We start from the raw sequence: 13,024 nt of genomic DNA, 5'->3' as shown, positions 1-13,024 counted from the left end.
AGGACATGTCGGGGTACGGAAAACCAAGCCCGCATAAGGCAGCATTTTGACTGGCCACAACTCCACAAAGATGTGGTGGAATTCTGTAAAACCTGCCACACGTGCCAGGTGGTGGGGAAGCCCCAATTTGCAATTAAACCTGCCCCCCTAATTTCCATCCCCGCTTTTGGGGAACCCTTCAGCCGAGTGCCGGTGGACTGTGTGGGGCCCCTCCCAAAAACCAGGGGTTGGGGGGGGGGAGGGGAAGGCCACCAGTATCTCCTCACCATCATGGATGTCACTACCCGATTCCCAGAGGCCACTGGCCTATGAACTATCTCTGCAAAGGTGGTGGTCGATGGGCTAACACAATTCTTCACTCGCTATGGCCTGCCGGTCGAAATCCAGACAGATCAGGGCACTAATTTCATGTCTGGAGTCTTTCAAAAAGGCATGGGCAACCTGGGCATAACCCCACTAAAGCCCTCAGCCTACCACCCCCAGTCCTAAGGGATGTTAGAATGGTACCACCAAACCCTAAAGACAATGATCAGGGCTACTGCTATGAGTATCGCCATGACTGGGACAAAGGGCTGGAACTCCTCCTGTTTGCCACCAGGGAGTCGCCAAATGAGTCCACTGGTTTTAGCCCCTTTAAACTAGTTTATGGACACGAGGTGAGAGACTCCCTGAAACCAGTCAAAGAGAGGTTTCTGGGGCACGGGGGCGAGTCGCCTATGTTGGACTACATTTCCACACTACCGGAGCAGCTTACCAGAGCATGTGCAGTGGCTCTGAGCACCTCAAGGCCTCCCAGGCAGCTATGAAAAGGCAAGCTGATAAACATGCCAAAGACAGACCTCTTCGGCCTGGGGACCACGTATTGGTATTACTCCCGATTCAGGGCAGACCCCTGAAAGCTCGGTTCAGGGGTCCACACCAAGTGACAAAAAGAATCAGCCAGGTAAATTATTTAATCGACACCCCAGATCGAAGGAAAGAACAGAGGCTGCGCCACATTAACATGTTAAAGCAATACCACAGCCGGGAAGGGGATAGACAGGCACAGGTCTGTCAGGTAGTCCGGGAGGAAGGGGACAATCAGGACCATGGAGACGAGCTAGCGGAAGGCTTGGGGGACCCCCACATTGAACCCTCTCCTGCCCAGTTGACCAACACCAAAATGTTGAATAACCTGGACACCACACTCTCCTATTTAGAGGTGGAACAGAGAGGAGCCCTGGTCAGGCTGCTCACCACCTGTAAGGAAGTCTGCAAGGACACACCAGGGTGTATGACTTTAGCCCTACATGATGTGGAGGTGGGAGAGACCTCCCCCCGCATTAAACAGAACCCTTACCACATAGGCCCCCAGAAAGTGGCCCAGGTTCAGGAGGAAATCAGGTACATGCTAGACAACAACCTGAATGAGCCCAGCCAGAGCAGCTAGAGTTCGCCAGTGGTGCTAGTGCCCAAGCCCGATGGCTCTACCCGGCTCTGCATTGATTGCAGGCAAGTCAATGCAGTGACCAGAGCGGACTCCTATCCCATTCCCCGCCTGGAGGACTGCATTGATAGAGTGGGGAATGCCACCTGCATCCCAAAAATAGATTTACAAAAGGGGTATTGACAAGTTCCCTTAACCCCCACCAAGCCAAGGACATATCTGCATTTGTCACCCCAGATGGCCGACTTCAGTGTCGAGTAATGCCTTTAGGGCCGAAGAATGTCCCAGCCACCTTCCAAAGACTGATGACCTGGGTGGTGGCTGACCTACCTAATTGTGTGGTATACCTAGATGATCTGCTGGTATACAGTGAGACCTGGGGGGAATCACTTGGCCCAATTAGACGCCCTATTCCAACAATTGCAGGCAGCCCACCTGGTAGTAAACCTCACCAAGAGCGAGTTCGCTAAGGCCCAAGTGACCTACTTTGGGCATGTGGTAGAACAGGGACGAGTGCTACCCAGGTCAGCAAAATTACAAGCACTGGTGGACTTCTCTGCCCCTACCTCAAAATGGGAAATCATGCACCTCCGGGGGATGTGCGGGTTTTACTGCAAATTCGTTCCAAATTTCAGCATTATAGCTGCCCCACCCACGGACGTACTGCAGAAAAAAGCGAAGGTGGTGTGGTCAGAAAAGTGTCCAGCTGCTTTTGAGAGGCTAAAGGCCATATTGATGAATGAACCAATCCTGGCAGCTCCCAACTTTGCGACCTGGGGTAGGTACTATCCTGCTCCAGGATGATGATACAGGCATTGAGAGACCGGTAGGGTACTTCTCCAAAAAGCTAAATCAGCACCAGAAAAGGAACTCCACCACAGAAAAGGAGACGCTGGGGATGTTGCTAGCTCTCCAGCACTTCAGCATCTATGTGCAGAATGGATACAGGGAGACCATAAACCCCTAATCTTTGTGGAGAACGTCAAGGCCCAAAATGTCAGGCTGTTTCGATGGAGCCTGCTCCTACAGCCCTACCATTTAAAAATTACCCACATCGCAGGGAAAAGAAACATTATTGCAGATGCCTTGTCCCGGGTCTCAAATGAAACCTAACCATCATAAAGACCCTAGGCAATCATGGAAATGGGCAAACTGAAAAAAAAACTTTCCCAAAAACCACATTTACTAGGATGCCAAAAAAGGGGCAGTTTTACTAAGTTTTAGGATTTGTGAATGAATGAGAGAAATGCTTTTTTTTTTCTGTATCTGATATTTTCTCACGACCCTTTTCGGAAATGCGCTTTTCTCAAATTGCATTTCATTCTGCTGGGTGTGGAGGTGTCATGCTAGGCCCTCACCTGCCAATAATGAGGCACCGCAATTTTGTTATGAACATTGATTTTTAACTATTGTTGGAGTGAGGAAATGAATTGTTAAACAGATCAGCCGTGGCTGGAAAAAGAGTTACATACTAACAGACATCGAAAGTGAGGAAGTGCATTCCAGGGACTGCTAAGGAGGATACAATCCACAAGGACCAGGACTGGTTGGACCAGCTGGTCACATGACTACCTGGCTGTTCCAGGGTCTTCTTTTGAACTAGTCACAGAGAGTTTGAACTCAGAAAGACTGTTTGCTCCTGGACTGAGAAGATCTCTCCTGTCTGCTCCCATCTCTTTCTCACAAGCCTCTGAATCCACTGAAGCCACATGAACCCCAAGAGAGAAATGTCTCCTACAGCGAACAAGGTTTGAGAAGAATACTGGTCCCCAACGAAAAGCAAGATCTACCTACAATCAAGGACTCTACAGTCAGCTTGAAGAACCGTAACAACAACTCTTCAGATATTGCCTCAAACTTTTCCACTTTATTTTTCTTCTGCTCTTTTCTGTCTCTTTTTACATGCGTGTATGATGTATGCATGCTAGTGTGGACGCGTCGTGTATCCATAGGCATCAAACAAATTAGAGTTTAAGTTTAATAAATTTCAACTTTTCTTCTTTAAACCTAAGAAAGCCTGTCTGTGCTGGTTTCTTTGCCGCATAATTGGAAAGTGGTGAACAAGTATCCACCAAGCGGAAGCTAAAAATACGGTGTGTTTAAAATTAAATCCTGTTACAGTAAGACCAGGTGAAGGCTGAAAGGGAAGCCTAGACCTCTTTCTCACCTGGTCGTAACAGTATTATTTTATTAAAATAAAGATAGGGACAATAAATGAACAGACAGTGCTCACCAACCACTCTGTGGGTAAGCACAGTTAGCACAGCACCCCAGTCTTTCAGACCAGAGAGTCTGTTTTCCAGTCCCAGTCAGGCGCCAGTTAGTTGATCTCACTTGGGGCAGCAACTGAGACACTGAAATTGTTCCTGATCTCAGCAGCCTAGGTTGGGTAGGGTCGAATGAGAGGGAAATAAATCAACCACTGTTCCTGAACACAGTGATGCCTGCTGGATGGAGACATTGAGTTAGGTCGGGATTGGGCCTGGCTGGGTGCCTTCGTGCTTGAATAAGCCAATGCTCCATCTAGGCTCAAAGACCAAGAATGCTCACTTGAGCAAGGTACCTGTGCAACCATACTGCAGGAAGGGTCGTGCCTTCAGGTGAGGACAGGTGTAAAGAGAAGGGGGACTGACAATCCATTTGTTACATATGCTTTCAGAGCTTCATGTGGCTCCCCCTGTCTCTTCTCAGAAGATTTTACCCCATCTTGTTCAGATAGATATTTTACAACCAACAGGTCTTTCATTTCCCAGCTAACAAACTGAAAGAAATCAGACAGCCCGAACATTTCAGCATTTATTAACAATGGATTTGTACTGAGCCCAGTGATCAGTTAATGTCACGGTACTGTATCACACAGGCTGGGAGTCCACCAGTCAATTACACTCACGCCTCTGGCTGGTGGTTACAAACTGCCATCAATCCCAGGCCACTTGTGCAGTCATAGCACTGGGAACAATTTGAGATAATTAAACACTTCAATTCAACCTAACTGTTGGTTGACAAGCTGCCCGGTGCTCTACCAATTCAAAAGAAAAAAACTCTCACACACTCTCTCCCCCTTGTGCACTTGATAGTGAATGGGGACATGGACAGTGGCCTGAATCAATGCTGTGGGGAAGGCACAAACAATTAAATGGGTAGTGGGGAAAGGGGAAGGTGAGATTTGTGCTGCCTCTCTCAGCTGCTCAGACTGGCACAGGAGAATCAAACCAGAATTGCTGTAGTTCTACTACAGTTAGTTTGTGCTTCTTCAGGATATATTTAATAAATAGAACGCAGCTTTCTTTTTTGTTGCTGCCATGCTCCATGCCCCATTCCCCAGTAAACGAACACATTGATCAATTGCTGCTGCTGGCACTGGCTAAGGGTGGCCTGACTCATTTTTCTTTAACCTTCTCCTGAAGCAGTCTATTTGTGCAGTGATTCTGGCTTCACAGGTGTCACTAAACTTCCAGTGCCTCACCTTACTGGCCATTTACCATGAGGCAGTCAGGGCAGTGAATGCTGCTGGGCTGTTCAACCACAGATAGGTAACACACCACACCCAATTCCGTCCCTACCCGACACTGGTAGCTGGGTCACTGGTTAGTAATCAGGGGTGTGACCTCTGCAGATTTGTGTTAATCCCAGCACCGAAGAGTGCCCTAATCAACTGTAGCACCTCAAATAAGGTCAAGATACCTCAGCACAGATCACAGTTTGAACCTGGCAGCTTCCAGTCTCTATCAGTTTATACCTACATCCAAATAGACCACAGGGGACAAGGGAAGACAGTAATTTGACTTGACTTGCTCCCTTACACCCAGGGTGGGATCAGGAACTTTACTGCATTGAGAACTGCAGACAGAACAATGAGAGGGGAAAAATGAACAGTGAGGGGCAGAGGCTGAAGACGACAAATTAAATTCTACATTTTAAAAAATAAAGATACCCAAAAAGAAAGGGACAGATGAGAGGCAGCTGGATGCAGTTGACCATCGAGAGGGTGAGCCTGTAGCTTGACCAGACATGGCTCTATTTCTTCTTCAAGGCTCGCTTCCCTTCTCCTTTTTTTGGCTTCCCTTTGCCTCGCAACTTCCTGAGCCGCCTCATTTCCTCTTTGAAATCTTCGTGCTCGTCTCTGCGGAGACAAAAAGAGTGAGCCAGTTACAGGCGATCCGGCCAGGCAGCAGGATTTCACTCCAATCCCGTGACACAACCCCACGCTGCTGACCTCCCAGGTCAGAGCTCCGGGCTCAATCCCTAGTCGCTTTGGATTTAGTAATGCCCATGTTTTGGTGTTATTGTGTTTCTACACCACTGGCCTTTTCAATGTGTAAAAGTTCCTGCCTCACAATTTCTTCCCCAATATACTGACTCCTATTCCATAGGGACCGAAAGATCCTTGTGAAAATGCCCCATGTTGACCAAGAGTCCCAACAGATTATGTAACCATGGCTGGTACCACAGATGAGCCTAATCCTGTCCACACCCAATCTCCACATCTGTGCACTTCCAGCAGGGAACACAAATCAGTTCCCAGTGAGAGGAATGTAGCAGCATGCTTGGGAGGAAGAAGTCACTTGGTTTCATAGGAACAGGAGCAGGCCATTCAGTTCCACGAGCCTATTCTGCCAATCAATTGGATCACAACAGATCTGTATCTTAACTCCATCTACTGACCTTAGTTCCATAACCCTCGCTACCCTTCACAGAATCACAGAATAATACAGTGCACAAGAGGCCCTTCGGCCCATCGAGTCTGCACCGATGCATTGAAGACACCTGACCTGTCTACCTAATCCCATTTGCCAACACTTGGCCCATAGCCTTGAATGTTATGACGTGCCAAGTGCTCATCCAGGTACTTTTGAAAGGATGTGAGGCAACCCACCTCTACCACCCTCCCAGGCAGGGCATTCCGGACCGTCACCACCCTCTAGGTAAAAAAGTTCTTCCTCAAATTCCCCTTAAACCTCCCGCCCCTCACCTTAAACTTGTGACCCCTCGTAACTGACCCTTCAACTAAGGGGAACAGCTGTTCCCTATCCACCCTGTCCATGCCTCTCATAATCTTGTACACCTCGATCAGGTCACCCCTCAGTCTTCTCTGCTCCAGTGAAAACAACCCAAGCCTAACAAAAATCTAGCAATCTGTTTTGAAATTTTCAATTAACCCCCGGCCTCAACAGCTTTTTGGGGGAGAGAGTTCCAGATTTTCACCACCCTTTATGTGAAGGGTTGCTTCCTGCCATCACCCCTGAACGACCTCACTCCAATTTTAAGGTTATGCCTCCTTGATCTGGACACCCCCACCAGAGGGAATAATTCCTCTCTATCTAATCTATCAACTCCTTTAATCACCTCAAAGCTCTTCATCACTGGGCTTTTCCTTGCCTCATGTCTGGGTCTGTTATAGACTAACTGATAAGAGATTAATTGCTACAATCATCCAACAACTTCATTGTTGTTGTACCTCGTGACTACCAGGATGGCAGAAGACGAACTAGAATGACATTGGTCTTTTTACATCTAGCAATTCCTATGTTCCTTACATTAAACTTTTTCTGCACTAGAACCCAGGGAAATGGACTGATTGCAATGCCCCAAATGCCTGGTCAAACAGTTCTGCCCTGCCCAGGGACTGAATCTAGAACCCTCCAGTCTATATGGCTCAGCAGTGCACCAGCCAGTACATTTATCTACAAAGACACAAGCTGTATTCTCTCTGCACTCAATGTGGGCCATATTCTTATCTCCTTGCCATTCAGTAGAAACGAAATAAAGCATGGCCTTTCCAATCACCCCCATTGAGATAATAGATTTGCAGCTAATTTTCTAATGCCATGTCTGATGCGTAGGAAGCATGACAGGCAGGCTAGCACAAGCTGTTTTATAAGGATAGCAACAATGCATAATATAAAATACAAGGCATTATTTGTATAAGGAGGCAAAGTTTACAAATAGAAAGCCCTGTCATGCTCAGGGAATTGCTAGTTTTGCTGTCAATCTGGGGTGGGGGTGGGGGGGGTGCGTGCGGAGGGGGTTAATACAAAAATGAGGCAGGCACAGGTTTATCCTGGGATATGTGGCCTGCCTGTTGAGTGCCTGTTGAGTGTTGAAGTGTTAGGCTTTTACCGAAGGCACAAACCTCTGACAGAAACCATTTCTGGCTGCATTTCAGAAACACAGAATACTACTGTACAGGTAGGTTTAACCCTCGTCTTGTAAATGTTATTTTTTTACGACTTTATTTATCTTATTCCAGCACTGAGCACTCAGTTTAGAGGAAGAAACAGAGTGAAATGATAATGGGAAAATTCATTGCTGCATCTTGTGCCCACTTGAAAATCAATTCAAAGCACTCATCAGGCGATATGATAAACACTAACATTCATCAAACCTGAACTGAAGCACAACACGGCTAACATGATCTTTACCACAATGATTAAATAACGCTGGCAAGCGTGCTTCATGCTACTTACAATTCAGAAGCACCATCACCCAACCTCAAATGACAATAGTCCCCGCAATAGCATATTACTCTTATTATTGATGCACTTTGAGCTTACCGAGTTGGGGATTTCGTACTGAGGGAACACAACACTTGGCAGTCCAGCCACCTGGTATCAGTGTCAAGCACTCTCAAAGTCAGGCATATTACGTATAGAAAGCACAGTAAAGGTCCTTCTGTTGTGTTCCAACAATGTGCCTCAGCCCCAAATTCGGAACAGGACCCATTCTAACCCAAACTCAGAACAGGACCCATTCTACACCATTCGCACACTGACCACCCTCAGAGACTGCCAGTTTAGAACGAGTTTTGTGATATGGCGCATGTTCGTTAAGAACTAGGCTGAAAGTACTCAACCTCATTTTTATGTCGGGTCCTTACAATCAGCAGAGAATAGAGCAAATAAGGCGAAATTCATTCAACTGGTCCGATGATCATTAACCAGATGAACACAAGAAACATAAGAAATAGGAGCAGGAACAGACCATATGGCCCATCGAGCCTGCTCCACCATTCAAAACGATCATGGCTGATCTTAGGTTTCAACTCCACTTTCCCACCCTCTTGCCATATCCCTTATTTCCCTAGAGACCAAAAATCTATCTATCCCAGCCATAAATGTATTCAATGATGGAGCATTCACAATCCTCTGGGATAGAGAATTCCAAAGATTCACAACCCTTTGGGTGAAGTAATTCTTGCTTATCTAAGTCCTAAATGATCGGCCTCTTATCCTGAGATTGTGTCCCGTGTTTTAGATTCCTCAATTAGCTGAAACAATCTCTCAGTGTCTACCCTATCCAGCCCCTTCAGAATCATGTATGTTTCAATTAGATCACCTCTCATTCTTCTAAACTCCAGAGAATATAGGCCCAATTTACTCAGCCTGTCATCATCAGACAACCCCCTCATCCCAGGGACCAATTTAGTGAACCTTCGTTGTACCGCCTCCTATGCAAGTATATCCTTTCTTAAATGTAGAGACCAAAACTGCACACAGTACTCCAGATGTGGTCTCACCAAAACCCTGTGCAAATGTAGCAAGACTACTTTATTCCTGTGCTCCAAACCCTTTGCAATAAAGGCCAATGTGCCATTCGCTTTCCTAACTGCTTGCTGTACCTACATGCTAACTTTCTGCGTTCCTTGTACAAGCTCACCCAAGTCTCTTTGAACATCAATACTTCAAAGTTTAACACCTTTTAAAAAACATTCTGCTTTTCTATTCTTATGACCAAAGTGAATAACTTCACACTTCACTTCATTATGCTTGTTGCCCGCTCATTTAACCTGTCTATATCTCTTTGCAGCCTCTGTGTCCTCCCCACAGTTTACCTTTCCACCTATCTTTGTATCATCAGCAAACTTAGATACATTAGATACATCAGTTCCGAAGAAGGGTCACTGACCCGAAACGTTAACTCTGCTTCTCTTTCCACAGATGCTGCCAGAACTGCTGAGTGATTCCAGCATTTCTTGTTTTTGTTTCAGATTTCCAGCATCCGCAGTATTTTGCTTTTATTTTAGATACATTACTCTCTGTCTCTTCATCTAAGTCGTTAATATAGATTGTGAATAGCTGAGGCCCCAGCACTGATCCTTGCAGCACTCCACAATTCAATGCCTGCCAACCGGAAAATGGCCTATTTATGTCCACTCTTTGCTTCCTGTCTGTTAACCAATCCTCTATCCATGCTAATATATTACCCCCAAGTCCATGAGCCCTTATCTTACATATTAACCTTTTGCGTGGCACCTTATCGAATGCCTTTTGGAAATGCAGGTATACATCGTCTACTGGTTCCCCTTTATCTACCCTACTAGTTACATCCTCAAAAAACAGGATTTTAGTAAAACCATGTTGACTTGTTCTAATCATACTATGCTTTTCCAAGTGAATTGTTAAGACTTCCTGAATAACGGATTCCAGCATTTTTCTAACGGCTGATGTTAGGCTAATTGGCCTGTAGTTCACTGTTTTCTCTCTCCCTCCTTTCTTGAAAGTGGTGTAACATTTGCCAACTTCCAATCTGATGGGACTGTTCCCAAATCTAAGGAATTTTGGAAAATCATAGCTAGCGCATCCAGTATCTCTGCAGCTATCTCCTTTAGAATCCTAGGGTGTAGGCCATCAGGTCCCGGGGATTTGTTGGCTTTTAGTCCCTTATGTTTCCCCAATACATTTTCTCTGGTCAATAAGATGGCTAAGAAGGCATATGGAATCCTTTCCTTTATTATCTGAGGTATAGAATATAAGACCAGGGAGGTTATGCTGGAACTGTATAACTCACTGGTTAGGCCACAACTTGAGTACTGCGTGCAGTTCTGGTCACCTCATTACAGAAAGGATGTAATTGCACGAGAGAGGGTACAGAGGAGATTTACGAGGATATTGCCAGGACTGGAAAAATGCAGCTATGAGGAAAGATTGGATCGGCTGGGGTTGTTCTCCTTGGAACAGAGAAGGCTGAGGGGAGATCTGATTAAAACGTACAAAATTGTGAGGGGCCTGGATAGAGTGGAGGTGAAGGGCCTATTTACCTTAGCAGAGAGGTCTAGGGGGCATAGGTTTAAAGTGATTGGTAGAAAAATTAGAGGGGAGACGAGGAAAGATTTTTTCACCCAGAAGGTGGTGGGGGTCTGGAACTCACTGCCTGAAAGGGTAGTTGAGGCAGAGACCCTCAACTCATTCAAAAGGAGTCTGGATATGCACCTTAAGTGACGTAATCTGCAGGGCTACGGACCAAATGCTGGAAAGTGGGATTAGAATAGGTGGATCATTTTTCAGCCGGCACAGACATGATGGGCCAAGTGGCCTCTTTCTGTGCCTTAAACTTTCTATGATTCTATTGAGCATCCCCAATTTTAATCGCTTCATCGTTGGCAGCGGTGCCTTTAGTTGCCAGGGGCCTACTCTCTGGAGTTCCCACCTGAAAACTTGGCGCCTCTCTATTTCTCTTTTGTGCTTTAAGATGCTCCTTAAAACCTGCTTCTTTGTCTAAGCATTTGCTTTCTAGAGTTGGTCACCCACAGCTTAAGGGTATGCAGTCAGAGAGGAAATGGGTGACCCCCAAAGAGAAAAACAGGACTAGGCAGGTAGTGCAGGAGGCCTGAGTGTAACTCACTCTCCAACTAGTATGGAGTGCAGACAGAGCCAAGTACCATGGGCAGCTCAGCTGTGCAAAGGCAGGGGGGAGGAGGGCAGGAGAAAGACTGGGAAAGCAATAGTGTTAGGGGATTCTATAGTTAGGGGACCAGACAAGCATTTCGGCAGCCACAGATGTGAATCCAGGATGGTATATTGCCTCCCTGGTGCCAGGGTGTCACTAAGCAGCTGCAGAGTACTCTGAGGGGGGTGCTGGGGGGGAGGGTGATCAGCCAGAGGTCGTGGTCCATATCAATTCCAACTACATAGGCAGAAAGAGGGATGCGGCTCTCCAGGTAGATTTTACAAAGCTAGGAAGGAGACTAGCAAACAGGACTTCAAAGGTAGTAATCTCTGGATTACTCCCTGCGCCACACACCAGTGAGTATAGAAATAGGAGGATACAGCAGATGAATGGGTGGTTGGAGAGATGGTGCAGGAGAAAGGGCTTTTGATTCCTTGGACATTGGGACCAGCTCCGGGGGAGATGGGACCTGTACAGGCTGGATGGGTTGCACCTCAACAGAACTGGGACCAATACACTGGCGTGGTGATTTGCTAGAGTTGTTGGAGAGGGGTTAAACTACCTTGGCAGGGTGATGGGAAGTAGGAAGTAGCATTAGAAAGCAGAAACAAGATGCACAAAGGATTGGGAGAGACAGCTAGCACTACAGTAAAAAATATTAGGTGGGGTCAGACTAAAAGGAAATGTAATAAGGTCTGAATTCGGTTTACAGTCCATGTATGTAAACGCACAAGCGTGGTAAATAAGGTTTTTTTTTTAGAGATACAGCACTGAAACAGACCCTTCGGCCCACCGAGTCTGTGCCGACCATCAACCACCCATTTATACTAATCCTACACTAATCCCATATTCCTACCACATCCCCACCTGTCCCTATATTTCCCTACCACCTACCTATACTAGAGGCAATTTTATAATGGCCAATTAACCTATCAACCTGCAAGTCTTTGGCATGTGGGAGGAAACCGGAGCACCCGGAGGAAACCCACGCAAACACAGGGAGAACTTGCAAACTCCACACAGGCAGTACCCGGAATTGAACCCGGGTCCCTGGAGCTGTGAGGCTGCGGTGCTAACCACTGCGCCACTGTGCAGTGAGCTGCAGGCACTGATAGGCACATGGAAATATAATGTGGCAATAATGCAGACCTGGCTAACAAAGGGGCAGGACTGGGTCCTAAATATTCCTGCATACAAGGTGTTTAGGAAACACAGGGAAGGAAAGAAAGGAGGAGGGGTGATAGTATTGATTAAGGAGAATATTACAATGCTGGAGAGACAGGATATCCTAGAGGGGGTCAATGACAGAATCAATTTGGTTAGAGTTAAGAAACAATAGAGGTACCATTACACTACTGGGTGTATACTAATGGCCAGCAACTAGTGAGAAAGATATAGAGGAGCAAATATACTGGGAAATTACAGAGAGGTGCAAAAACTATAGGGTAGTGATAATGGAGGATCTTTAATTATCCTAATATAGACTGGAATAGTAATGGTGTAAAGTGCAGAGAGAGAGAAGAGTTTCTGAAGTGTGTTCAGGAGAATTTTCTTCATCTGTATGTTTCCAGAGTTTAGAAAAATGAGAGATGATCTTATTGAAACATATAAGATTCTGAGGGGGCTTGACAGGGTAAATGTTGAGAGGATATTTCCCCTTGTGGGGGAATGTAGAACTAGGGAACACAGTTTCAAAATAGGGGGTCTCCCATTTAAGACGGAAATGAGGAGAAATTTCTTCTCTCAGAGGGTTGTTAATTTTTGGAATTCTTTACCCCAGAGTGCAGTGGAAGCTGGGTCATTGAATACGTTCAAGGCTGAGTTAGACAAATTTTTGATTGACAAGGGAGTCGAGGGTGATGGGGGCAAGCAGGAAAGTGGAGTTGAGGCCACAATCAGATCGGCCACAATCTTATTGAATGGCAGAACAAG

General features: G+C 46.2%; 1 protein-coding gene across 1 annotated transcript in view; it reads right to left on the bottom strand.

Moving 5' to 3' along the window:
• Positions 1-4,209: 4,209 nt before the first annotated feature.
• Positions 4,210-13,024, bottom strand: part of mrps33 (mitochondrial ribosomal protein S33) — a 64,631-nt gene continuing 55,816 nt past the window's right edge. Inside the window, exon 3 of the mRNA XM_068051073.1 lies at positions 4,210-5,549. Within this exon, the coding sequence (XP_067907174.1) occupies positions 5,444-5,549 (106 nt within the window). The 3' untranslated portion in view covers positions 4,210-5,443. The remainder of the gene's footprint in view (positions 5,550-13,024) is intronic.

This window comes from Heterodontus francisci, chromosome 18, assembly GCF_036365525.1.
Source record: "Heterodontus francisci isolate sHetFra1 chromosome 18, sHetFra1.hap1, whole genome shotgun sequence".
Lineage (NCBI taxonomy): Eukaryota > Metazoa > Chordata > Chondrichthyes > Heterodontiformes > Heterodontidae > Heterodontus > Heterodontus francisci.
Note: the sequence above shows the minus strand (reverse complement) of the source record. Positions and strands in the feature narration are given on the sequence as shown.